The sequence below is a fragment of the Semicossyphus pulcher genome, unplaced genomic scaffold (assembly GCF_022749685.1).
Source record: "Semicossyphus pulcher isolate SPU_LCO1_2020_fin unplaced genomic scaffold, fSemPul1.0.p SCAF_15, whole genome shotgun sequence".
Lineage (NCBI taxonomy): Eukaryota > Metazoa > Chordata > Actinopteri > Labriformes > Labridae > Semicossyphus > Semicossyphus pulcher.
The window spans coordinates 25,125,309-25,153,071 of NW_027211659.1; the positions used below are offsets into that span (position 1 = coordinate 25,125,309).

A 27,763-nucleotide genomic window follows, 5' to 3' on the forward strand; every position below is an offset into this window, starting at 1 on the left:
AAAGCATATTCGTCAATATCTGTCATTGGCCAACACTGGGAGATATCTGGTTACTGATAAATCTGTAGGGCTCTAATATCTAGCAGGCTGAACTACAGTACTTTTCCTATATAGAAAATGAATCAAATCAGATGGAGCAGATTTTTAAAATCACATGCACTGGGTTAATCGTGGTTTACTTAATTTTTTGTCTGTCAAATCAGCACCCGATCAGTCAGGTAGTTTTCACTTTTATTAACGCAAAACAATGAATTATACATTTAAGATTCAACATCGGCTCAGTATACGTTTAAAGGTGCATTGTTTCTTGTTTCAGTATTATCTATTCTTAATTCATCCCTCAAATGCGAAACAAAAAGATGACACATGAATTTCTCAGTGCATCTGCCCGTTGAACATATTGTGTCCTGCTCCCTTGTCTTACATTCTCAACTTACCACGTCTCTGTGGTCCTTGTTGGTGAAGTCAAAAGCTGGCAGGATGGACTTGAACTTGTTGAGAATCTAGTTGTGCCTCGTCATGTCGGTGGCCAGAATGCATCTGCAGTTACAGCAGAATAAATCATATATGATCGGCTGCTCGGCTAACCCTAATGAGAAAATGTGCATGCTAACAGAAATGGAAAGATAATCTCACTTGATGATCCCTTCTCGAATCCGTTTGTACTGATCCATAGAGACATTTCTGAAGATGTTGCTCTCTGTCTACAAAACAGGAACATGTTCATTGCGTAGTTGAGAGGTTTAATCTTATTACCTTAGCCCTGGTTCTTATGCGGGTTCAGTTCAAATCCCTAAACTAAAATGTATGTTTAATGGCAGCGTGAACAGAAAGCTTTGCACAGACAGCGAGTTGTCTTCCTTACCTTCTCCAGTATCTCGAAAGCTACAGCACAGTGGTGGTTCTCCAGTGGAGAGATGTCGTTGTAGCGCAGCGCGAGTTCAGTCCGAGCATTGATCTGAAAGAGGGTCAGATACTTGTTAGACTTTCTGATTGGGATCAAAATGAGTTGATGTTGAAGTAGTTCTGTATGCATTGATGCTCCATCCTCAGCAGATAACTACACAAACTGAACAGAAATGAGAAGGTGACATTCACACAACTGGAGGGAACAGGGAAGGCTGTCTAAAAAGCACACAGAGGGAATGTATCTATACCTGATAGGCGTTGTTGTATCCTGTGTGGTCAAGGTCATGGCTGACTGCAGAGGTCAGCATGATCAGCAGGTCGGTGTTGTCCATCTTACTCCTCAGGTCAGTGAGCCAGATCAAACCATACACCTCAGAGAGAAAGAAACAGACACATGCCGAACAGGGACCCGAGGTATTCTCTTGCAAATCATTTGGAGAAAGCAGGCGACCATCTACGGAAAGATTAAAGTCCTCCAACCATTACATCCATCATATGAGTTGATTGTACCGATCCTCCTATACAACCCACAGGAGCACTTCCTGAATGAGCCCCTCTGGTTAGGATTATGTAACAAAACTTCTTGTTTAGGTTCAGAAAAAAATGGTTTCTGTTCAATAAAGTACACAAAAGTCCTTACATGAGTTACATTCTGTATGTGACATTAGTGCATACGTGAAGCTGGGATACTAATTTAATAGAAGTCATCGTTGACTTTTGTTATCACACAGTATTCAAACTCTGCTCCCCAAAGGCAGTCCTTTGTTTGTAGGGCCCATCCATCAACACGTTTTTTTCTCGTCTTATTCTACTTCACCTGACTTGGGACTTTGCTCATTTCTGTAATGTTAAGGTTCTTAATAATCTGTTTCCAAACCTTCCTATACAGAAGTTTTCTTTAAAGAAGAAAGTCTCCTTTTTTTTTTACTTCAGGCTGTGCATGAGCCGTGAACAAAACTACAACCACAACACATCCTAACTGACATTTCCGGCTCTTTAGCTGCTAAATGCTGTAATATGTTCAACAGACAGATGCTTCTTTTGTCCCAAAGCTGTTTGTTTTGTACTTTAGCCAACCCTTTTACATAACAAAGAGTCATGTGTTTTAATGATATGAAACTCTCACTCTCTCTCTCTGATGGAGAGCTTGGCATGTGGAGCTTGTCCACGTCTTTTGGCACCACCACCACATCAGCACCAAACCGAAAGCAGTATGATGATGCGAGGAGAAGAGGGGGGAAAGCTTGTCCCCATAACTTTATTTCACTGTGTCACTAAACGATATTTCCTCAGGAGGAGGAGCGATGCTGTGCGTCCCTGTGTGAGTGACAAGCTGAGGGGTGCGTGTTGTGAACTGGCCTTTGTATGCCCATCTCACCAGTGCGCCCTTTGAATAGCAGGAACAGCACTGGAAGAACAGCATTGTGAACTAAACTGCTTTCTTGAAGCTCCTTTTTACTCCACGTGCGGCTGTCAGCAAAATCTGATCCATATTTAATATATTGATCATCATTTTTAACTTTTAACTTTACTTAACTGACAACTGTGCGTTGAGAGCTGGCATCATGATGTCACTGGTCGCTGCTGATTCCAGAAATATGACATCATTACTTACGTACAAGGAAGGAACACATGACGATAATATGATGTCACTGATCTTTCGAACCGAGGTTATATGTAGATTCTCTCTCTCTCCTCCCAAGGTAGATTCAACTTTCCTCTCTCTCTCTCTTTCAGGTTTATCTGTGCAGAAACGCGACCAGCTGAGGATCTGTATCCGCTTTATTATCAGGTTTTATGAGGAGGAGCGATGCTGTGCGTCCCTGTGTGAGTGACAAGCAGAGGAGTGCGTGTTGTGAACTGGCCGCTTTGTGCCCATCTCACCAATGGGCCCCTTGAATAGCAGGAACAGCACTGGAAGAACAGCATTGTGAACGAACTCCGAACCCTTTGTTTTTCTACCGATTCCACAACGTTCCATCATAGATAAAAGGACGAATTACGTGGTGGCACATGCGCAGCTGATCCGCGCTGTTGGTCAGTGGCGTCATTCTGACGTCATGATTCTTTAAAAAACCTTTTATCTCTCTCGCTCTCCTTCTCTCTTTCAGGTTCATCTGTGCAGAAACGCGACCAGCTGAGGATCTGGAGCAGCTTCATTATCAAGTTTAAGGTTCGGAGTTTCAAAACTAGGGTGGGGTGGGTTTGTCTCTCTCTCTCCTTCTCTCTTTCAGGTTCATCTGTGCAGAAACGCGACCAGCTGAGGATCTGGAGCAGCTTTATTATCAGGTTTAAGGTTCGGAGTTTCAAGGCTAGTGTGGGGTGGGTTTATCTCTCTCTTTCTCTCTTTCAGGTTCATCTGTGCAGAAACGCGACCAGCTGAGGATCTGGAGCAGCTTTATTATCAGGTTTAGAGTTCGGAGTTTCAGAGCTGGGGGGGGGGACGGGTTTATCTCTCTCTCTCTCTTTCTCTCTTTCAGGTTCATCTGTGCAGAAACGCGACCAGCTGAGGATCTGGAGCAGCTTCATTATCAGGTTTAGAGTTCGGAGTTTCAGAGCTAGGGTGGGGACGGGTTTATCTCTCTCTCTCTTTCTCTCTTTCAGGTTAATCTGTGCAGAAACGCGACCAGCTGAGGATCTGTATCCGCTTTATTATCAGGTTTTATGAGGAGGAGCGATGCTGTGCGTCCCTGTGTGAGTGACAAGCAGAGGAGTGCGTGTTGTGAACTGGCCGCTTGTGCCCATCTCACCAATGGGCCCCTTGAATAGCAGGAACAGCACTGGAAGAACAGCATTGTGAACGAACTCCGAACCCTTTGTTTTTCTACCGATTCCACAACGTTCCATCATAGATAAAAGGACGAATTACGTGGTGGCACATGCGCAGCTGATCCGCGCTGTTGGTCAGTGGCGTCATTCTGACGTCATGATTCTTTAAAAAACCTTTTATCTCTCTCTCTCTCCTTCTCTCTTTCAGGTTCATCTGTGCAGAAACGCGACCAGCTGAGGATCTGGAGCAGCTTCATTATCAAGTTTAAGGTTCGGAGTTTCAAAACTAGGGTGGGGTGGGTTTGTCTCTCTCTCTCCTTCTCTCTTTCAGGTTCATCTGTGCAGAAACGCGACCAGCTGAGGATCTGGAGCAGCTTTATTATCAGGTTTAAGGTTCGGAGTTTCAGAGCTAGTGTGGGGCGGGTTTATCCCTCTCTCTCTCTCTTTCTCTCTTTCAGGTTCATCTGTGCAGAAACGCGACCAGCTGAGGATCTGGAGCAGCTTTATTATCAGGTTTAAGGTTCGGAGTTTCAAAGCTAGTGTGGGGCGGGTTTATCCCTCTCTCTCTCTTTCTCTCTTTCAGGTTCATCTGTGCAGAAACGCGACCAGCTGAGGATCTGGAGCAGCTTCATTATCAGGTTTAAGGTTCGGAGTTTCAGAGCTAGGGGGGGACGGGTTTATCTCTCTCTCTCTTTCTCTATTTCAGGTAGAGTGTATAGTTGGATGGATGAATGGATCCATCCATCCATCCATCCATCCATAATTGATGTATGTATAGATGGATGGATGCATAGTTTGATGGATGGATGGATGGATATATAGATGCATGGATGCACAGATGGATGGATGTATGGGTGGATGCATGAATAGACAGACAGAAAGACAGGTAGATAAGACAGATAAAATACATAGACCTCTCCACAGTCTGGGTCGGTGCTGGAACGCGACCAGCTGAGGATCTGGAGCAGCTTTATTATCAGGTTTAAGGTTCGGAGTTTCAGAGCTAGGGCGGGGTGGGGTGGGTTTATCTCTCTCTCTGTTTCTCTATTTCAGGTAGAGTGTATAGTTGGATGGATGAATGGATCCATCCATCCATCCATCCATCAATCCAACCATAGACAGGCCTCTCCACAGTCTGGGCCACTGCACCATGCTGGTCAGACCGCTGAGCCAGGGCACCATAAAGGTTCAAAGCCGCTGAGCCCTGGCGCCAGAGGGAATCGGTAAGGGAAGGCTGGGACGATGGGCCTACTCACCATGCAGGTCAGACCGCTGAGCCAGAGAGCCAGCGGAAGCGGTAAGGAAGTGGCCTGGATGGTGGATGCATGTATGGTTGGATGGATGGATGGATGGATGGATGAATTGATCATCCATCCATCCATAATTGATGTATGTATAGATGGATGGATGCATAGTTTGATGGATGGATGGATGGATATATAGATGCATGGATGCACAGATGGATGGATGTATGGGTGGATGCATGAATAGACAGACAGAAAGACAGGTAGATAAGACAGATAAAATACATAGACCTCTCCACAGTCCGGGTCGGACGGACGGATGGATGGATGGATGGATGGATGAATTTATCATCCGTCCTTCCATAATGGATGCCTGTATAGTTGGATGGATGGATGGATGGATGGATGGATGAATTGAAAAAATGAAATAATCAGCTTTATTATCAGGTTTAAGGTCCGGAGTTTCAGAGCTAGGGTGGGGACGGGTTTATCTCTCTCTCTCTCTTTCTCTCTTTCAGGTTCATCTGTGCAGGAACGCGACCAGCTGAGGATCTGGAGCAGCTTTATTATCAGGTTTAAGGTTCGGAGTTTCAGAGCTAGGGCGGGGTGGGGTGGGTTTATCTCTCTCTCTGTTTCTCTCTTTCAGGTAGAGTGTATAGTTGGATGGATGAATGGATCCATCCATCCATCCATCCATCCATAGACAGGCCTCTCCACAGTCTGGGCCACTGCACCATGCTGGTCAGACCGCTGAGCCAGGGCACCATAAAGGTTCAAAGCCGCTGAGCCCTGGCGCCAGAGGGAATCGGTAAGGGAAGGCTGGGACGATGGGCCTACTCACCATGCAGGAAGTGGCCAGGACGGTGGATGCATGTATGGTTGGATGGATGGATGGATGGATGGATGGATGGATGGATGAATCGATCATCCATCCATCCATAATTGATGTATGTATAGATGGATGGATGCATAGTTGGATGGATGGATGGATATATAGATGCATGGATGCACAGATGGATGGATGTATGGGTGGATGCATGAATAGACAGACAGAAAGACAGGTAGATAAGACAGATAAAATACATAGACCTCTCCACAGTCCGGGTCGGACGGACGGATGGATGGATGGATGGATGGATGGATGGATGGATGAATTGATCATCCATCCTTCTATCCATCCATCCATAATGGATGCCTGTATAGTTGGATGGATGGATGGATGGATGAATTGAAAAAATGAAAAAATCAGCTTTATCATCAGGTTTAAGGTTCGGAGTTTCAGAGCTAGGGTGGGGACGGGTTTATCTCTCTCTCTCTTTCTCTCTTTCAGGTTCATCTGTGCGGGAACGCGACCAGCTGAGGATCTGGAGCAGCTTCATTATCAGGTTTAAGGTTCGGAGTTTCAGAGCTGGGGGGGGGGGCGGGTTTATCTCTCTCTCTCTTTCTCTCTTTCAGGTTCATCTGTGCAGGAACGCGACCAGCTGAGGATCTGGAGCAGCTTTATTATCAGGTTTAAGGTTCGGAGTTTCAGAGCTAGGGCGGGGTGGGGTGGGTTTATCTCTCTCTCTGTTTCTCTATTTCAGGTAGAGTGTATAGTTGGATGGATGAATGGATCCATCCATCCATCCATCCATCAATCCAACCATAGACAGGCCTCTCCACAGTCTGGGCCACTGCACCATGCTGGTCAGACCGCTGAGCCAGGGCACCATAAAGGTTCAAAGCCGCTGAGCCCTGGCGCCAGAGGGAATCGGTAAGGGAAGGCTGGGACGATGGGCCTACTCACCATGCAGGAAGTGGCCAGGACGGTGGATGCATGTATGGTTGGATGGATGGATGGATGAATTGATCATCCATCCATCCATAATTGATGTATGTATAGATGGATGGATGCATAGTTGGATGGATGGATGGATGGATGGATATATAGATGCATGGATGCATAGATGGATGGATGTATGGGTGGATGCATGAATAGACAGACAGAAAGACAGGTAGATAAGACAGATAAAATACATAGACCTCTCCACAGTCTGGGTCGGTGCTGGAACGCGACCAGCTGAGGATCTGGAGCAGCTTCATTATCAGGTTTAAGGTTCGGAGTTTCAGAGCTAGGGTGGGGTGGGGTGGGTTTATCTCTCTCTCTGTTTCTCTCTTTCAGGTAGAGTGTATAGTTGGATGGATGAATGGATCCATCCATCCATCCGTCCATCCATCAATCCAACCAAAGACAGGCCTCTCCACAGTCTGGGCCACTGCACCATGCTGGTCAGACCGCTGAGCCAGGGCACCATAAAGGTTCAAAGCCGCTGAGCCCTGGCGCCAGAGGGAATCGGTAAGGGAAGGCTGGGACGATGGGCCTACTCACCATGCAGGTCAGACCGCTGAGCCAGAGAGCCAGCGGAAGCGGTAAGGAAGTGGCCTGGATGGTGGATGCATGTATGGTTGGATGGATGGATGGATGGATGGATGAATTGATCATCCATCCATCCATAATTGATGTATGTATAGTTGGATAGATGGATGGATGGATGGATGAATTGATCATCCATCCATCCATAATTGATGTATGTATAGATGGATGGATGGATGGATATATATATAGATGCATGGATGCATAGATGGATGGATGTATGGGTGGATGCATGAATAGACAGACAGAAAGACAGGTAGATAAGACAGATAAAATACATAGACCTCTCCACAGTCCGGGTCGGTGCTGGAACGCAACCAGCTGAGGATCTGTATCCGCTTTATTATCAGGTTTAAGGTTCGGAGTTTCAGAGCTGGGGAGGGGGGGCGGGTTTATCTCTCTCTCTCTTTCTCTCCTTCAGGTTCATCTGTGCAGGAACGCGACCAGCTGAGGATCTGGAGCAGCTTTATTATCAGGTTTAAGGTTCGGAGTTTCAGAGCTAGGGCGGGGTGGGGTGGGTTTATCTCTCTCTCTGTTTCTCTCTTTCAGGTAGAGTGTATAGTTGGATGGATGAATGGATCCATCCATCCATCCATCCATCCATCCATAGACAGGCCTCTCCACAGTCTGGGCCACTGCACCATGCTGGTCAGACCGCTGAGCCAGGGCACCATAAAGGTTCAAAGCCGCTGAGCCCTGGCGCCAGAGGGAATCGGTAAGGGAAGGCTGGGACGATGGGCCTACTCACCATGCAGGAAGTGGCCAGGACGGTGGATGCATGTATGGTTGGATGGATGGATGGATGGATGGATGGATGAATCGATCATCCATCCATCCATAATTGATGTATGTATAGATGGATGGATGCATAGTTGGATGGATGGATGGATATATAGATGCATGGATGCACAGATGGATGGATGTATGGGTGGATGCATGAATAGACAGACAGAAAGACAGGTAGATAAGACAGATAAAATACATAGACCTCTCCACAGTCCGGGTCGGACGGACGGATAGATGGATGGATGGATGGATGGATGGATGGATGAATTGATCATCCATCCTTCTATCCATCCATCCATAATGGATGCCTGTATAGTTGGATGGATGGATGGATGGATGAATTGAAAAAATGAAAAAATCAGCTTTATCATCAGGTTTAAGGTTCGGAGTTTCAGAGCTAGGGTGGGGACGGGTTTATCTCTCTCTCTCTTTCTCTCTTTCAGGTTCATCTGTGCGGGAACGCGACCAGCTGAGGATCTGGAGCAGCTTCATTATCAGGTTTAAGGTTCGGAGTTTCAGAGCTGGGGGGGGGGGCGGGTTTATCTCTCTCTCTCTTTCTCTCTTTCAGGTTCATCTGTGCAGGAACGCGACCAGCTGAGGATCTGGAGCAGCTTTATTATCAGGTTTAAGGTTCGGAGTTTCAGAGCTAGGGCGGGGTGGGGTGGGTTTATCTCTCTCTCTGTTTCTCTATTTCAGGTAGAGTGTATAGTTGGATGGATGAATGGATCCATCCATCCATCCATCCATCAATCCAACCATAGACAGGCCTCTCCACAGTCTGGGCCACTGCACCATGCTGGTCAGACCGCTGAGCCAGGGCACCATAAAGGTTCAAAGCCGCTGAGCCCTGGCGCCAGAGGGAATCGGTAAGGGAAGGCTGGGACGATGGGCCTACTCACCATGCAGGAAGTGGCCAGGACGGTGGATGCATGTATGGTTGGATGGATGGATGGATGGATGGATGGATGGATGAATTGATCATCCATCCATCCATAATTGATGTATGTATAGTTGGATAGATGGATGGATGGATGGATGAATTGATCATCCATCCATCCATAATTGATGTATGTATAGATGGATGGATGGATGGATGGATATATAGATGCATGGATGCATAGATGGATGGATGTATGGGTGGATGCATGAATAGACAGACAGAAAGACAGGTAGATAAGACAGATAAAATACATAGACCTCTCCACAGTCCGGGTCGGTGCTGGAACGCGACCAGCTGAGGATCTGGAGCAGCTTCATTATCAGGTTTTATGAGGAGGAGCGATGCTGTGCGTCACTCACACAGGGATGCACAGCACCGCATTGTGAACGAACTCCGAACCCTTAAGTTCAAAGGTTGAACTTAAAGGTTCGGAGTTTCAAAGCTAGGGTGGGGTGGGTTTACCGCTTTATTATCAGGTTTTATGAGGAGGAGCGATGCTGTGCGTCCCTGTGTGAGTGACAAGCAGAGGAGTGCGTGTTGTGAACTGGCCGCTTTGTGCCCATCTCACCAATGGGCCCCTTGAATAGCAGGAACAGCACTGGAAGAACAGCATTGTGAACGAACTCCGAACCCTTTGTTTTTCTACCGATTCCACAACGTTCCATCATAGATAAAAGGACGAATTACCTGGTGGCACATGTGCAGCTGATCCGCGCCGTTGGTCAGTGGCGTCATTCTGACGTCATGATTTTTTAAAAACCGAGGTTTTAAATAGGAGCTGCGTGAGCCATGAGAGTAAGGAGAGACTGATATAATACATAGACCACTCCACAGTCCGGGTCGGACGGACGGATGGATGGATGGATGGATGGATGAATTGATCATCCATCCTACTATCCATCCATCCATAATGGATGCCTGTATAGTTGGATGGATGGATGGATGGATGGATGAATTGAAAAAATGAAAAAATCAGCTTTATTATCAGGTTTAAGGTTCGGAGTTTCAGAGCTAGGGTGGGGTGGGTTTATTTCTCTCTCTGTTTCTCTATTTCAGGTAGAGTGTATAGTTGGATGGATGAATGGATGGATGGATGAATTGATCATCCATCCATCCATAATTGATGTATGTATAGATGGATGGATGCATAGTTGGATGGATGGATGGATGGATATATAGATGCATGGATGCATAGATGGATGGATGTATGGGTGGATGCATGAATAGACAGACAGAAAGACAGGTAGACAAGACAGATAAAATACACAGACCTCTCCACAGTCCGGGTCGGATCACATTCCACCATGCAGGTCAGACCGCTGAGCCAGAGAGCAAGCGGAAGCGGTAGGGAAGTGGCCAGGACGATGGATGAAGGCATGGATGGATGTATCTATAGATGGCTGGATGGATGAATGGATCATCCATCCATGGATGAAAGATAATAGTAATATAATATAATATAATATAATATAATATAATAATATAATATAATGAAGATAATAGTGAGGTTAAAAAAAAGCAATAATCTATCAGAGATACCAAAAGCATTTGTGTTTGAAAAAATCAGCAGGTGTGAAAAGGAAAACTAGGAATTGGCCAACAGGCCGGCAGACCGAGGAGGAGCAATGCTGTGCGTCCCTGTGTGAGTGACAAGCAGAGGAGTGCGTGTTGTGAACTGGCCGTTGTATGCCCATCTCACCAATGCGCCCTTTGAATAGCAGGAACAGCACTGGAAGAACAGCATTGTGAACGAACTCCGAACCCTTAAGTTCAAAGGTTGAACTTAAAGGTTCGGAGTTTCAGATCTAGGGTGGGGGACGGTTATCTCTCTCTCTCTTTCTCTCTCTCAGTCTCATCTCTGCAGAAACGCGACCAGCTGAGGATCTGTATCCGCTTTATTATCAGGTTTTATGAGGAGGAGCGATGCTGTGCGTCCCTGTGTGAGTGACAAGCAGAGGAGTGCGTGTTGTGAACTCGCCTTTGTGTGCCCATCTCACCAATGTGCCCTTTGAATAGCAGGAACAGCACTGGAAGAACAACATTGTGAACTAAACTGTGCGGCTGTATTAATTTTAAGAAACAAAGGTAAAAAAAAACATTAAAAGTACAACGTTGAACCTAACATGCAGAGATCAGCTTGTGCAATTATTGTACTCAATAATTTAGAAAACCACAAATAATTTTTTCAGAACCACTTTTTACATTCCACCAAATATCTTAAAAGTACTTTTATGTTTGTGTCACACGTGCATTTAGCAGATCCTTATTACCCTCTTAATTAAGCAGAGGTAATATGATCTGGATGATCAACAATCTAATAATATTGATTCAAATAAAAAACATCTTTATCATCATCTTTGCAATACACCTTTATTTTGACATTCAAATGGCACATTTGTGCTACAATTTACAACAAAGCACACCTCCTCCCTTTTTTACTTAAAAATATATATTAATATATAAAGTTTTTTCTACACTGGCCTCCTCCCACAGTCCAAACACATGCTCATTCAGTTAAATGGAGACTCTAAATCGCCCATAGGTGAGGGTGTGAGTGTGAATGGTTGTCTCTATGTGTAAGCCCTGTGATAGACTGGCAGTCAGTCCAGGGTGTAACCCCACCTCTCGTCCAATGACGGCAGGGATAGGCTCCAGCGCCCTGCGACCTTGAACAGGATAAGGATGGATGGATGGATAGATTGATATAAATGTAATTAAAAAGTTTCTTTAAAGGAGTATATAACATGGTCTCATATCGACTGCAGGCCTCTGAATTTAACTGAATCAAAATCGTAGTACAGTTCAGTTCATCTTTGTCAGAGTCAAGGTCCATTAGTTAAAAAAACCATACAACAAAAACAAGGTACAATACAAACAGAACAAAAAAAGGGGCAAAAACATTCTATTTTTTTTTATAAAATACAGTTATACCAATATTTCCACAGGGCTGACTGGTATTACAAAACACAGAACATAGGATCAGTTAACAACATAATAACATTCTTGGAGTCATTCAGGTGATTAAAAAAATAAATGTATACATTATGTTACTCAGCAGAGCATAGAAAGTGGGGACTCCTGCAATACAAAACATTTCACTAGCACTGCACCACATACGTTTTTCAAGTAACTTCTCATACAGTCATTGTATGCTACCTAAATTTCATGCATGCTCACTTTTTTAAACGTGACGCACAGGGGGGCAGTATATACCGAGGAGTGCAATACGCTCTGAAGAGGGTCATCTTGACATGGTCTGAACACATTTCCTAGCCAACATGTTAGCTTGGGCATGTACGGAACTGCCTATATATATCATCATCAGACATCTGATCTGTAATGAAGTGCCCCAGATATTTCGTTTTGTTACAAACACTTAACACTTGCTCTGATGGATACTCAGAGCATACATTCAGCAGCTGTTGAAACCCAACACTGCTAATAAGGTGTTACTAAGATGCTACAGCCAGTTTTGCAACCTCTGAGTTGCTCGGATAATTAACTCGTATATATACAAACATTTAAGAGAGCTGGTGAAAGAAGCCGCCCCTCTCGAACTCCATTACCAACCCCAAAGGGAGCAAAGAATCTATTGCCCCATTTGACCTGCATACTCTGGTTGGCATACCAATATGCCAGGATTCTTATTATGCTGTCAGGCCCGCCCCTTTCGCTCAATTTTAGGAACAAGTTCTGGTAGTATTCCATACTTTGTGATATCTTCAAACAATCTTATTGTTTTCAAAATTTACATGTAAATATCAGAAAGTGTATGTATGTACAATCTAATTCTCAAATTTTGCTCCGTGTTTTTACGAGACCTTGTTTTGTTTTCTGACTGACATCTGTTCCAAAAAATGTTCCTCGTACTTCATCCACAACATTTCAAAAATGTGCCGTGCCAGGTTCAATGTCTCAGAATCAGACGCAGTTTTGAGAATTGACAGCAGCGCTGTAAATTGTAGGCGTCTCTTGATAAGGTGTGCAGAAGTCAGGGCGTCCAGGTGAGTATAACAGCAAATCTGGGAAGAGTTCCTGTATCACTTGTTTACCATCCATCTACAAGGAAACAAAAATATTCTGTCAATTGACTGCTGAGGAAAAGTTGTGGCATAGAAACAAGGCAAATCAAACTATCTGGACTATTTTTAAAAAAAAAGTGTATTTTCATATTAACAATGGATCACAAATATTAATGAATGATACTGAAAGGTATGTAGGGTAATTACTATTGCAGCAAATGTCATAACCCACACTCGGGTCTTTGTTCGACTCCATGTCCATCATGTCCATCATGTCCAGCTCCCGCGTTGGAGACGCAGGTGGTGTAGGATTGCTGTGAAAAAGACACATACATTTAGGCAAATATGTCTTTAAAGCATCAACAATATAACATATTTTTTAAAAACCCTTCTAAGGAAGGACAAAATACAATTTTAGGAGGACTTAAGGTTCTGTAATTGTTATCTTTTTAATCATGTTTTTTTTTTTGTTTGATTTCATATTTTCCCTCGTGTTAAATTGTTGTCAAGTAAATAAAGTTATTCAAATTAAATTGATTATTGTCGTCTTACTTACTCTGAAACAGGGATGAAATTTTTGGGTACATATCCGTCCTTGCTATTTTTAGACGTCGACATTCCTGCATGAACAGAGGTGATTAGAGGATAATGCAGGGCTCATGTTCAATAAAGAATAGCATGCCAACAAGAACATTACACTTATTTTCAATCACAACATTACATTAAATATCCATGAATCATCACATGTAAAGAGTAAGAGGGGATTTTGTCTCCTGCTGTTGCATTAAAAGTCAGTCACCAGGTGTACTTGTAAAGACTAGGCCGGGATTATTTTATGCAAATATGAGACAAATAACTGTTAATTGACCCTTTGCTAAATCCTGCCCCCCTTGGTTACTGTTGCTATGCCTGTCAAGCTTTCGCACCGGCATGGAATTATTATGGCGTTTTCAACTATAACAGTGAGAGATGTTCCAAGGGAAATAATAGCAAATTTCTGGGGAAAAAAAAATAGTTCCCAAATATCAGAGAGAAGTCGACGATACACATTTGAAACATCCAGAATATAATTTGTCAGCGTAGTGTTGACAATGAAGAGGACATAAAAATCAGGCACCCCATGTCTTGACAATTCATGTTAAGGACAATCATATACAGGAACAACAATGTTCTTGCACAGCAATATATTGTTTATTTTAAGCTAATGTTTAGTTATGACTCCCTATTGCATTCATTATCTAATATTTTTTTAGCCCATTGCTAGCAAAACTAAATCATCTCAATTTTTCATTTTGTTCAAAGCACATCAGGATGTTGCTTGAATATCGTGGCCTTGATCCAAACACTGGATCTCCTAAAGGCTTTGCCACAAACCAAGGGGGGGTAAAATAAAGGCTGTGCTGATATCATCGGTGTTGGTAGCGAAGGATGGCAAGCGGGGAGCAGTTGACTGTCTTTCACAACTTATAATCCATGTCCGACATCTCTCCTCTCGAGTTTTTTGCTTCGGAAAAGTGAAAAATATGACTAAACTCTGAAGATATCTGTCAGATTTGCAGATTCCGTATGAAAGCTTGACAGGCTTCCTGCGCCTAGTTACGGTTGCTAATGTAAGACTGGACAGTGGTCGTTCAAGGGAGTGGCTTAGCGAAGGGTCAATTACACAAACTGGCGTCCAAAATATCTGGATACTTTAGCACCAAGTACCAGGTATGCTGCCATTGCCATACCTGGCTTGTTAGCTTGTTCAGCGTTTGTCCTACACTGATATAATTTGGTAGGCTCATGCGTGGGATTCAGGATTGCTGTTGGCTTTTCCCTGCAGAGTAAACGGTGGGCCTCAGTGATGAGATTGTTCATTTTAGGTTATTCGGTTTGTGTCGATCACACGCTATCCTCTCTCAGGAGATAAGGTTGAGAGCGTCAAGTCTGCTGCTTTCTACACACCATTAGCTTCTTTAGTGTATTAAATAAACAACTGCGGTCAGCAATTAGCCACAGGCACAGACTGCTTAGCTTTGATAACTCTGCGTTTGCTAACCCCTCCCTCCTCTCCAGCTCCACCCTCTCCTCCAAATACGGTCTATTCTGGCTCCAAAAAAATTGACATGGCGACTCCAGGCTTCAGACAGTCGATAAACCACTGGGTGAGGTCTAGGTGGCTACCTCCATTATTTATAGTACAAATACGTTTTTTTAATCATTCAATTTATGATGGAATTTAGATCCCTTAAGTGCTGGTGGACAAAATAACTGATCATCAACTTTGGGAAAGTTTCTGTTCATTCATTGTTTTAAAGTAATCTCAAAAATGAGGAAGAGACGATACCTGAGGTGTTGTAGTAGCGTCCGAAGGCAACATCTTTGTGGATGTTGGGGTAAAGATAGAGCAGAGGTTTCCAGGTTGTGTTCGTATGGTCCTTCAGGCTGTAGCGGTTAATAACATCTGGCAGAGAATTGACTGACAGCTCTGGCTTGGTGTAGGGCTCGACTGCATGCACATGGGTCTCTGTACAGAAAGAAAAGCAAACACAAGACAAATATCTGAAGGTGTGGTATGGAAATTATTTCATTCCAGTTAGGAGTAACAAATGGATGCAGGCCAGAAAGCAATGATTATTTTAATGTTTTATTCTCATGGTGGTTGTTTAGGCTGTTTAGATTTCTAGCTGTGGATAAGGAATGGGCTTATGTGGAAGGACAATGAATATCCAGCCTGCCTTCTTCCCACAGCTACCCTATAAACCCTACACCTCAGATATCATCTCTTCCTCATTTTTGAGATTACTTTAAAAATGTGATTTATTAGACCAGGCCACCTTCCTCCATTGCTCCGTGGTCCAGTTGTGATGCTCGCATGTCCATTGTAGGTGCTTTCGGTGGTGGACATGGGTCAGCATGAACACCCTGACCAGTCTGCAGCTATGTAGCCCCATATGCATCGAAGAGTGATGCTCTGTGTGTTCTGACACCTTTCGGTCAGTACCAGCATTAACTTTTTCAGCAATTTGAGCTACAGTAGCTCTTCTGTTGGATCGGACCACATGGGCCAGCTTTCGCTTCCCACGAGCATCAATGACCCTGTTGCTAACTTTTGGTAGGTACTGACCACTGCAGACCGGGAACCCCCACAAGAGCTGCAGTTTTGGAGATGCTTTAACGCAGTGTAGCCATCACAATTTGGTCCTTGTCAAAGTTGCTCACATCCTTAGCTCCCAAGCAGACAGAGCGAGGCGCACCGCACTTCCTTTTATCTGTTGAAGCCTACGGTTCAAAGTAGAGCAGCTCGCTGTGCCTCTTTTTCTTTTTTACTGTTGTTAAGGCAACCACCGAATCATTAGCGGCCATTAACCTAACTGTTATATTGTAAACTGACAGAAGGCCCACCTCTACATCCAGTTCATCCAATTGGACAATGAGAAAAAAATGGCAATGACTTTTCTGCTTCGAGTTGTTTTTTCAACTCAAGTCGCTCAGAGCGTTTCCCCAAAAGCCCGAGACGCTGAGCGGAAAACAGTGAGGCGCTCTGCAATGCAAGAGCAGCACGCAAAAAGCTTCCCTCTCATCAGAAACAACTACAAACAGCCGCCCCCAGCTGCTAAAACGCGTTCCTGCTTCCAACACATCAACTTAGAGGACAAAATGTTCACTTGCTGCCTAACATATCCCACCCACTGAAAGGTGCCATTGTAAAGACATAATCAACGTTATTCACTTCCCCTGTCTGTGGTCATAATGTTATGGCTGATCAGTGTGTAAATACATACCACCATTGGCGTGCTCCACCCAGCTGAAGGTGATGGCTCCGTCTCTGCTGCTCTCGCTAAAGCGGAGCAGAAAGGTCCCGGTCTGTTTGTCCTGCAGCAGCTCCTGTGTTTTCACCCTGCTAACGAACCCCATGATGGACCTGAAACCCACACAGAGTTGACAACACACGGCAGTGCTATTGTTTCAGTGGTCTCATTTGTTACTGGGTTGTGCATCACTGTCTCATACTAAATGTGATAATTATTGTGAATGGTGTATTTTAATGTCTTACCCATCCCGCCAGAGATCCAATAAGTGTCTTTTGATCAAATCCAGGATCCCGTCGATCCAAAACCAGGCACTGGTCTCGATCTGTCCGCACAGGACAGCAGAGGTCAACATGTAAATGGAGGGGGGATGTTGTAGTGACAATAAACACAAACACGAAACACAGCGAAGAACTACATGTCATGGTTTCGACTACAATACAACAAAGAACTAGCTCACCTTGGAGAACTCTTTCCAGTGAACAAGATCATCAGGATCCTCTGTGAGGAAACATGAGCATTACATGATGAAAATGTGCAACTTTGAAACTGACTGTGTGTTAGAGAAACAGTTTGACATGTTAGTAGCACTTTTTATACAAATTCTGATTACAAGACTGATACATTTCTAATATCTGTGCCAGTATGAATCTATAAAAGCTTAGCATAAAGAATGGAAAAACTAGCTCTAGCTCTAGATAGTTCCGTGCATATTATGCAGCACGACTACAAGGGGTTGTTTGTACTCATCAGTCTTCATGCTAAAGGAATGAGGGAGGAGGAGAAAGAGGAGGAAGAAGAAGAAGAAGACAGACATCGACGAAAAAAAAGAAAGAGGAAGAGATAGAGAAAAAACACATTGGAATTCAGTTTTAAAACTCATGCTGCACACAAATAGGCCCTAAATACAAACATGCACAAACAGGACCCTATGGACATGCATTAATGGAGAGATGTCAGAGTGAAGGGGCTGCACATGAACATGCGCCTCGAGCAGTTTGGGGATTTGGTGCCTTGCTCAAGGGTACCTTAACAGTGCCAAGGATAGGAACTAGCACTTCTCCAGCTACCAGTCCCAATTCCATGTTTGTTCCATACCGAGACTTGAACCAGCCACCCTCTGATTCCCAAGCCAAGTCCCTACAGACTGAACTAATTAGCTGCTAGATATGGCTTCCTGTTTATCAGAGACACTGGAGTGGCATGGTTCGTCTTATCTAAAAGCATATTTCCAAAAATGTGTAATTATTCAACACGGAAGTTCTCTTTACATTAACTTGCTAATAAGAGCTGAACTACATTTCACAAACAACAACAGGAAAGCAACACGATTTAAATCTACTGAGGAAGCAGGTCTAACACTCACCCACAAATTTGTCTCTCAGCACGGAAAGCTGGTTTTCGTTGAGCCCCAGTTGGCCAACAGCCAAAAACTGCCAGCTCAGAAGCTGTGACAGCTGCTGCCAGGGGAGCGAAGGAGGGTCGAGAAACAGGGACAGCTTCTGCAGAAATAAGACGCAGTCTTTTAATACAGTCTGTTCTACAATATCAAGTCTACCTCACTAACTTTCACATGGAGCACAGAAGTTAAAAGGTTAATTCAGTGTCTCACTTCACCCTATTTGTTAATGTCTTGTGGTCCTTATGACTAACATTTAGGCTACCAAAATTTACGTTAAGGTAGAACCCTTTTTTAATCTGAAACAGGCGTTACATCGCTCTCTTCAAAGCCACCAGACTCCATTGACCAAGACAGTGTTTTTACCTATATATATACGTTTTGTTATCTTTGTTAGACAAATAAGAAAGTGATGCAAGTGTTGTTTCTGGTTTTAAAAAAGGGAACTTTCCTTAAAGAAAAGGTTCTCTCTGTGGGGATCTTTTCTGTAGTTTTGTCAGATAGTTAAAGCTACAGTAGGCAACATTATTCCAACAAGAATTTGGTTAAAGTAACAAATTTTGATCATTGCATTCTGTCACTGTGAGCGCCCCTTTGTATTGTCTGAACCAAACAACCAATCAGGATTAACTTTCCACGTAACTAGCCAATCACAGTGACTCAAACACTAGCGACCTTGGAGGAGAAAATTGCTACAAAAGAGAGCCCTTAATAACAAGAGGGATCAGACGAGTGGGAGTGTAAGGGGCTGAAGAGCGATGCAGAGGTTGCCCCGTTCCTTCTTGACAGGTGACGGTAGCTCTTAGGGTAACAGCGCACGGTAGCACTAAGCTCCAACACCTAGAGGTAAAAAGGTGGTCCACACCAAGAGTCATTACAGTGATGGATAACTTAAGTAGTATTTGAACATTTTGCCAGCAATAAAGTGTACATTTTGGAATAAACAGCGTCTCTCCTCTCTCTCTCTCTTTGCCTCGTTGCAGCAGAGAAACACACACACACCAAAATTTGGTTGCAAAATGCGTGTGCATGTTTTGCGGAGTCATACAGAGAGGCAGAATGTTTTTTCCATTGGATTGTTCATGTTGCTTACTGCCACTTGAAATTAACAATCTGTGCCATAAATTAGCACTCGTACGGTGATTAAGTGCACTCGACTGCAAGAATTACATTTCAGCCATTACAGCTTGTTTCACGGATGCTGGCTGACACAATCTACCTTTATTTGTTTTTTTTTACCTTTGCAGACGCTAAATTATTTAAAAAAAAAAATAGGGCCCCAATTTAAAAAATACTGAAAATACCCTCTACATGTAGAAAATTGAATTTGCAAATTCTAATTTATGCATCTAAATATGAAGAGAGTAAAAAGAATGATCTGTTTACGGTTCATAAACCTAAAAAGCATACATATGTCTGTGTGGTGTGACGTGGATGACCATTATCATGAGGTTTAACATGAGGTTTATTTGTTGTGTTGTGGTGTGATGGTATTACCCTCGGTTCGCTCTGGGACAGCATGTTAAACCACATGACAGTGGCCCAGGCGCTGGGGACCTGATTGGTGCTGGAAATGACAACCAGAGGCAGAGAGCTGGTCTGGACCAACACAAGAGGAGGGGAGCAGTTATAAGTTAAGTTCGGGAGTAGCAGAAATTAAAATGCATGTGACTGTAATTTACGCTTCATGCCGTCTCACCTCGATGTTAAAATCCAGTCCAGCGTGCTGAAACGCCGTCACAAACTTAATCATGTGGAGTTCTTCAGTAACTGCCAGATGACTCTGTTCTTCTGCGCTCTGATTTCTTTTCCTTTTGCTGGCCGGCCGGTCCATCACTTTGGCCTGGAAATATTTCATAAAGGATGAATTGTGAGAAAATACATATACATATTTTTCTACTTACAAATGGCAGTTAAAATAATTTGATCATCATATCTTACCTCTTGAGATCCTTTGACTTTTCCTTTTGTATCCTTGAGTAACTGATAAAAAAAAAACATGTTGATATATTTATGTAACGTTTACAATCACAATAAAGCATCTATCTAACTATCATCTTTAAATTACAGATCTTTTTTTTCTTGCTGCATCTCATGTTCATATATCAAAGCTGAAGTTCGGCAGTGTGTGGAGTTTCATACCATGTGACCAAACTCTGCCACCAATCCTCCAGCAGGCGTGTACACATCCAACAACTTATAGTCGCTGCTGAAGTCAAATTGACGGAACCTAAAACAACATTAGACCATCAGTGTGTCTGTGTCGACAAATGTGTTTAGCAATAATATCAGTAGTGACAAACTGAACCTACCCTTTGACTGTCTTGGCTTCTTCAACATCCCTTATTTTTAGAGAAAAAAGATACACAAAATGATGAGAAAATGATACAAACAAAAAACAAAGAAACAGGCTCACCCCAAAGTTTTCTTTGACTTACTTGTCAAACACAGGTTGGACTTTGAGCAGGCACTTCTGGACGAATTCTTGGGGGTTTGCTAAGAACCTGAGAAGAAGAAGAAACAGACGCTTACAGAATAATCTTAATTGTGGTTTGTTCCATAGACCGTATAAAAAAGATAGACGGGCATGACACATTCCTAAAAGTGAAGCCAAAATCTCTCTATCGCCCCCTCCTGACTGGCTGCATGGAGGATGGAGGACCACTGGTCTAAAGCTCATGTTTAGAGATGAATAGGTTAATCCATGTTTGATTGAAACATAATTATACAAATAAAATCACAAGTTATTTTTTCTTTATTCTTTCTTTTTTCTTTTATGAAACTCCTGAAATCATAGTGAACAATTACTTTATGAAACTGGAGAGCAATATGTGTAAGGCCCTTACCTCACAGTCACTGTGAAGCGCACCCCGGTCTTAATTACAAGAGGTCGCTGTGGTAAACTCGCCATCACAGGTTGTTTCTCAACCACCAGAGCACTGCAAAGCAAGACCACAGACAAACATGTCAACGATATACCATTGTCAGTCTGAGTGTATTAACTGTATACAGCACACAACAGTCCTGATGCCACGTTTTACATTGAAAGAAGTCTTTGGAGCAAGGACAATGCAAATCTCTTGATTTCTGCCATGGGACCGAGGAGGTTGGAGGCATCAGTGCTGTTGTATTTCTTGATCAAGTCTTGCAGTTTCTGCAGCTGTTTGCATATTATTAGAAGCACTTCTGCAACCGTTGTGAACCTGCACAAACAACATCACAATTAAGACATCAGGATTGTCAAAGTATGAGGTTTAAAAGGTAGGATAGGTGGATATTTTCTTTAATATACTAAGTTTCTAACTGGGTAGAGTCACCAGACAGGGGGACCACCACTAAGACCATAAGCAGTGGCTATCAGTGTCAGAAAGGTTAGAAAATAATGCTCTTTTGTTTCAACCTCTCCCTGTTTAAAACTATTGATATGTTTTCAAACATGAAGCACAAATAAGTTCATACCACTTCTCGAGATTGTCCAGAGAAGTGTCAGCAAGACTTCCAATACAGGCCATCTGCTGCCTGCGCTTCCACTCAGGCAGCTCCTCGTCCTGCAGAGTCACTACAGTCTGCTCTCCCATTTTTAAAATTTGCACGATCTGCTCCAGCACCATCTGCAAGACAAATTATGCACAGCAAGCGGTAAAGAACATGAGGAGGCAGGTCGTACATACAATTAAATAACTAGCAAATGTAGGTAAAGAGAAAATAGTTATGTCTTGTTGTTTGGGTGTCGAGTATCGTTTACGAGCAGATAAGGGTTCAGGATTTTCAGATTAAGCCAGAAATGGAGTCAGCATCTGAAACAATGACTGTATATAATGATGGATGACGTGTCTCCATCTGCTCTCTGTATGAAATTGAAGCAAAAATAGCCCCCGGTGTTGTGTATTGCCATCTTGCGCTGGGGATGTCATTTGGAGCCAGAGTTGCACAGTAGAGATTGGAGAGTGTAGCTGCCATGGCCACTTCCGCGAACCAAAACACACACTTAACTTACTGAAAAAAACCCCAGCATGGATCCCACACGTCAGCGTGTTTAACAGCAGAACAGCTTCTTGTGTTGGTCTGAAGCAGACGTTCACAGATATGGAAATTTCAATGACTGTTGAGAGGGTTTGGCTTCACTCTCCGGGAGCTGTCATGTCGTCCATCTTTTTATACAGTCTATTATCTGAATATAGTGGAGATAGCAAGGCTACTCTCAAACATTGAGGCCGGCGAGCCATCTCTGTCTTTAAAATTAATCGTAGCTTAGTTAAAACACAGAACAAAGGATTTTATAATCAGAGTCTTTGATTTAAAAGTATAACAGCAGGTCTGTAAGTTAGTTAAGTTGATGTTGGGAATGCTAAAGAGTCTGTGTAAGTCAGTTTGAGCAGTGAGATGTCGTTGTTGGATAGATTCGGTTGATTAAAGAGCAAATAAATGCAGCACAAAAAACTCCGAACGTTTAACAGTTTTTAACTGTTAACTTTTAATGTTATACTTACGGCTAAAAATGACAACAGATTTAAATCATGTTTTTAAATTACACATAGCGGACTGTGTGGTTACTCTGCCAGTCGTCGAACAGGAAGTGTTTTTAGCGCAACATCACAGTGGTTTGACCTACAGGCAGATTTGTTATCGTCCTCCACAGAGGAAAGGGCAAAGGGAGAGGTGTTGTCAGCTGGTCACAATCTGTAACCTCGCCGCTATATAATAATTAATCTTACACAATGCTCCCTTAATTACTAAAGTGCTTCATAAAAGTGTTTTTGATGTGTCAACTTCCAAAGAATGCATCTACAGTACCTGCTTAGTTTTTGTGATGAAGTTGGCCTGTTTAAGACATTCCTCCTCCACAACAGCCTGGGACTGGGGCAATCCAACGTGCTCCTCCACTGGAAATGACACATGAGACATTAATAATGAATAATGAGTTAATACCAAACCCACCACGTGTTTCTTCATGTCTCCTCCGTACCTCTGCTTTGCCAGTTCTTCTGTATGAAGTTCAGCTTTTCAATCAGGTCCTCCAGAGACTTGACTTCCTGTTTTACCTCCTGCATTGGAGAACAAATTCACAGGTTATGTGATGATAAAGAAAGGATGGTAACACAAACACAAAATCTGCTTTGTTATTTAAGGGAGTTACCGAGGTCTGCCTTTTCATATCATTGATTTTGCTGTCCAACACTCTCCATTTTGACTCCAGGGTTGAACTTCCACAACCCTGAAGAAAACGGATATTTATTTCACTCTTTTATTGGCATGTAGAATATTTCATTAAACAGAAATCATTTATTTTCAGCAGCTCTGCTTCATCTTACCCTTGCTTCAGAGGCTGAAGCCAGGATCTTCTTTTCCTCCCTGAGGCATTCAGAGAGGATAACAGCCAAATTCAGTGGGAAATACTCAAAGTGTTTCTAGGAAAGACGGACAAAAATAATCAAACACACACAGAAGAAATATGAGAATATGTTTCATGTCTCATAACAGATTTATTACATGGCATGTTAAATGTGTCTGCCTTACCAGCATGTAGACTTTCATCCCCTGAAAATCAGGTCCCTGTAACATGTTGTTCTCCAGGACACAACAGTTCCACTGTTCTTCCAGATACACCAGAAGTGCTTGGAAACAAGTTCTCGCTTTATTTTCATCCACAGCTGCCAAATCCCTGAAAGAGCGCAACAGATAATGTATATTAATTTCAGGATTGTGTCCGTCTTTGAATAAATAATTCAACATCAAAACTGAGGCACAAAGTAGTTTAAAATTAAAATCAGGTAACGAAGTAGCGGACGATTCAGCTTTTTCAAACTGATTGGGTTATAAATCAGCCGATTAAAATTTACACAGGTCGTGGAGAAGGGTGAACTTCCCCTTTAACTGAGTGTATTTGTAATCTGATTGCATAATCTGAGTTACCAAACAATTCAATAAAAATTGCAGGGTGACATGTTGTACACAGGAACTGGAGTTAAAATGGTGCCCATCCTTTTCTTAAAGGGCTCCTGGTATACTTGAATGCTGAGCTGTTTTGGTGGGCCATAGGCTCAGTCACCATTGTTTAAAGCCCCTGTGAGGAGTTTTTCACTGGTTATGAAACAGACAAAATAATTCTGATTACTCTATATGACCTACAAAAGCAAACCAGACCATCAGTGACAAGATTAATTCTGTCTACATTAGGGCTGTCAAAGTTAAAGCACATTCCCTTTAACGCCACTAATTATTTTAACGTGCGATTAACGCACGCACGTTCTATTATTATGACCCTCCGCCCGCCCCGTAATTTGAGAAATCAGGAAGCGATGCAGCCGCGATGTTGTGGATAGCATGCAGAAACAAGCCTCCGTGAGCAGTAATGAATAAAGAAAAGGGTCTTTTAAATGGCAAATTGAGCCAATTCAGCAATTAAACGACTACGCCCCTCTAAAAAATAGTGTTCAATACTTCAGTAACAGTGCATTCAGATCAATCCATTCATAGTGACATGACTTTACTAGGATATCTAGATCTATAGTTACTCACGTTAGACTCCACCTAATTTCTCAAGCATATTTTACCAAATGTTTATAAACAAATCACAGTGCTCAACATCATCTGCAGTAGAGCCTTTCCCCTTTCTCATCAAGCATGGATGAAGCAAAGGGGAAAGTTTTGGGCACATTTTGATCAATCACTTATGTTCTTAATTTACATCATTTGTGTTTAAAGTAAACATGAGATGTTAATTTTCTATAAAGTCAAAATAACATACGAAGGATTTACAGCTTTTACTCTGGACTTTCACAAACACTCATCCAGGGAATGGTGGTTGTATCTGAATTTCGTCAGAAGGCAAATAGGGAAATGAGTGACATGTACTCTGTACTGTGGTTTTGTGACCCTAGTTTTCAGAAGAAGAATCACATAATAATATAAACAACAACCATATAACATTTTCGATTGCTGATGATTTATGAGTGTATTTTAAGTAGAAAATTCGGGATGTTTGGAACGTATCCGAGTTCTGATTAGTTAAAGTGTAGCCTATTTTAAACCTGGTGAATATCAACCAACAAAAGTGAGATTAGTATATAAATAAAGTTGTAAACTTGGAGCCTCAGCAACACTTTATATTCCTATGAAACTCTTACCAGTCCTGGCTCTCTATCAGACAGCAGAGGTAGTGTCGGATCTCACGGGGGAATTTCCTCTCATACAGCTGACTCACTCTGCCCTGAAGAGCGGAGTCCAGCTTCAGCAATTCCTGCCACTGAGCCATCTGCCGGTAGACGATCAAAACTGTGACAAGTCTGGAAACCTCGACTGAGTTTAACAATAATATCGCAGTATTTGCTGCATGTGGCTGCTTTTCCACATGCGCGAACATGTAGACTAACTACTTTTAACGTTAAAAGCCTTTAGGTTGATATCTGATCAAAACAGAGATTTCCAAACTCAGTAACATTGTTTCCTGTATGTAGCAGGCAAAAATGGCTTACCTCGTAGCGGACGCTGTTTTTGTTGTTTGTCGAAATGCGGTAAACAACGGCAAAACCTAATTTTCAGTGTCGTCTACTCCTCTGGCTGTCTCTTGCGTATCTACACGACAGGAGGAAGGAGGGTGTTGTTATAATAACAACACGCACCTGGCACTCCCCCACAAAAGGCAGCATGTGATTCTCGAGAAATGGTTGAATGAGCGATGTCAAGTCAGCCGGTGGTTTCACAGTTTTCATTTCCGCCTTCAAAAATAAGGTAACATCAGAGATATCGGTTGCTTCTTTTTCGGGTGGTGTAACGGACAACGATGTCCTAACTCATTGGCAAAAATAGTTGTGCCCAACGTTTAAAGCTTTAAACCCTATATTTTTCGAAGTCCTACATTAAACTGGCCTGGAAAACATTTTTCATTAAACAATGAGCAATCACACAAACATGCACTAATTCCGCCGCCATCCATAATCACATATCCTGTTGATAGCATGGGAACTTTTGTTACATATGTGCATATGGTTTACTAATCCAGGGTCAGGGAGGTGAGAAAGCTGTACTTTGCCTTTTATTGGATAAAGGTGTATTTGCCTCTTTAGCAGTGTTTATACTGCTTCTCATTTCCCAATTAAAATATATTTATTGACTGATTAAAACTTTAATTTTTACAGGAAAAACACACTGCCGTGCAACTGTGACATGGCCTAACATTTAAACGTCACATTTAAAAAAACTGTCTGTAAAGAAAAGGGGTGACTTAAACTATCAAAACCATGCAAACCATGGAAGTACCTGCTTCAGAAATAGCATATAAGTTGCCCTGCATGACGGAGAAAACGTCTTTTGAATGAAAATTAGACTAGCGTGATTGCTTGCGAGTACAGTCTACAGAGGCTGATCATTTTTTTAATGGATAACATTTGTTTTATTGAATCATTCATTTCGCTCCACTAACAAGTACAAACTTGATTGAAACACATTAACATGTCCTGCACTGATGGCTGATTCAGAGTGATGCAAAGTAGGCCTATAGCGACAGCCCATCATGCCTAGTTTCCCATCAGCAATATAGTGAAAAGTCCCAGTGCTCTTGTACTCTATATCAGTGCTCATGGAATGCCTCTTGTCCAATCAGATTACTTGGTCAGAGCTTACAGCCGTAGGCCTAAAAGCATTATCAGGCAAGAGGGAGTGCTGTTGTACTGAATATCAGCACGTCTGTGATCCGGTCAGGACCACAAATGAGATTTTGTTTATACAGCAGTTCTACAAGTAGCAGCAGTAGTAGTTACAAGTAATAAGCAACAACAGATTATTCTTTTTCATTTACTCCTCTAACACAACCAGTTCATATATCAGCATTAATGGATTGCCACTTGTTCAATCTTAGTGCTTAGTGTCACCTTTTCCTGCTTCTTCTAAATACAACAGTTACATCTGTGGTTTTCCTGCTATGACTTAAATGATCATCAACTCTGGTTTCTCAGCTCTACTGACGACTACCTGAAGTGTCAGCCAACGCATCCCCTAACCCCACGAACATTTTGTGACATTAAAAGTGCAGATAAGGTCTGAGGAAAGAAAGTTGAAGATGCATCATTACATAAATTGAACACTGTATGGATTGTCAGCTTCATTTTCAGTGTAGTATTATGTCTGAATCCAGGGAAGACCATTTCTAAATATATAAAATAATGAGTCTTGTGAATCTTAGGGGACAGTATACTAGATTTCATATTCATATTTGTGGGGTTTTTTTAATTGGTTATGAAAACATTCCCTCTCTGCTTGCAGTACCGCTGCTTCATCCATACAGAGAATAGGTAACATTAATTAGGACTAAATTATATTCTAAATTAAAATCTAAAAACGTGTTATTGGCGAATGGCAGAGTGTACATTTGGATCATGTTGGTGGATTTTAATTTTATTCTGTAGGCCTATCTAGATGAGAGTTAGCCTATATTGTTAAAAAACTGACTCAAGTAAACAAGATCAAACTGATCCCACCTCATAAAAAA

At 42.6% G+C, this 27,763-nt stretch overlaps 1 protein-coding gene and 1 pseudogene across 2 annotated transcripts; both read right to left on the reverse strand.

The window, feature by feature from the left end:
* Positions 1 to 428: 428 nt before the first annotated feature.
* Positions 429 to 2,960, reverse strand: LOC138592038 (high affinity cGMP-specific 3',5'-cyclic phosphodiesterase 9A-like; annotated as a pseudogene).
* Positions 2,961 to 11,422: 8,462 nt separating this feature from the next.
* Positions 11,423 to 25,921, reverse strand: LOC138592096 (signal transducer and activator of transcription 1-alpha/beta-like). Of its 2 annotated transcripts, none has more exons than XM_069662716.1 (24): positions 25,752 to 25,921; positions 25,404 to 25,531; positions 23,794 to 23,938; positions 23,589 to 23,684; positions 23,414 to 23,491; positions 23,243 to 23,321; positions 23,071 to 23,159; positions 21,736 to 21,887; positions 21,318 to 21,479; positions 21,123 to 21,215; positions 20,715 to 20,780; positions 20,589 to 20,618; positions 20,419 to 20,506; positions 20,218 to 20,259; positions 19,976 to 20,119; positions 19,774 to 19,875; positions 18,244 to 18,379; positions 17,338 to 17,378; positions 17,123 to 17,202; positions 16,851 to 16,990; positions 15,413 to 15,592; positions 13,640 to 13,703; positions 13,316 to 13,397; positions 11,423 to 13,120 (listed from the first exon to the last, which is right to left on the reverse strand). In XM_069662716.1, exons 2-24 carry the CDS (start codon positions 25,529 to 25,531, stop codon positions 12,983 to 12,985), a joined length of 2,355 nt encoding a protein of 784 aa, XP_069518817.1. In that variant the 5' UTR covers positions 25,752 to 25,921; the 3' UTR covers positions 11,423 to 12,982. The 2 variants fall into 2 exon arrangements, with proteins under 2 accessions (XP_069518817.1, XP_069518818.1); XM_069662717.1 differs by having other exon boundaries at positions 13,031 to 13,120; positions 13,291 to 13,397.
* Between the last annotated feature and the right edge of the window lie 1,842 nt (positions 25,922 to 27,763).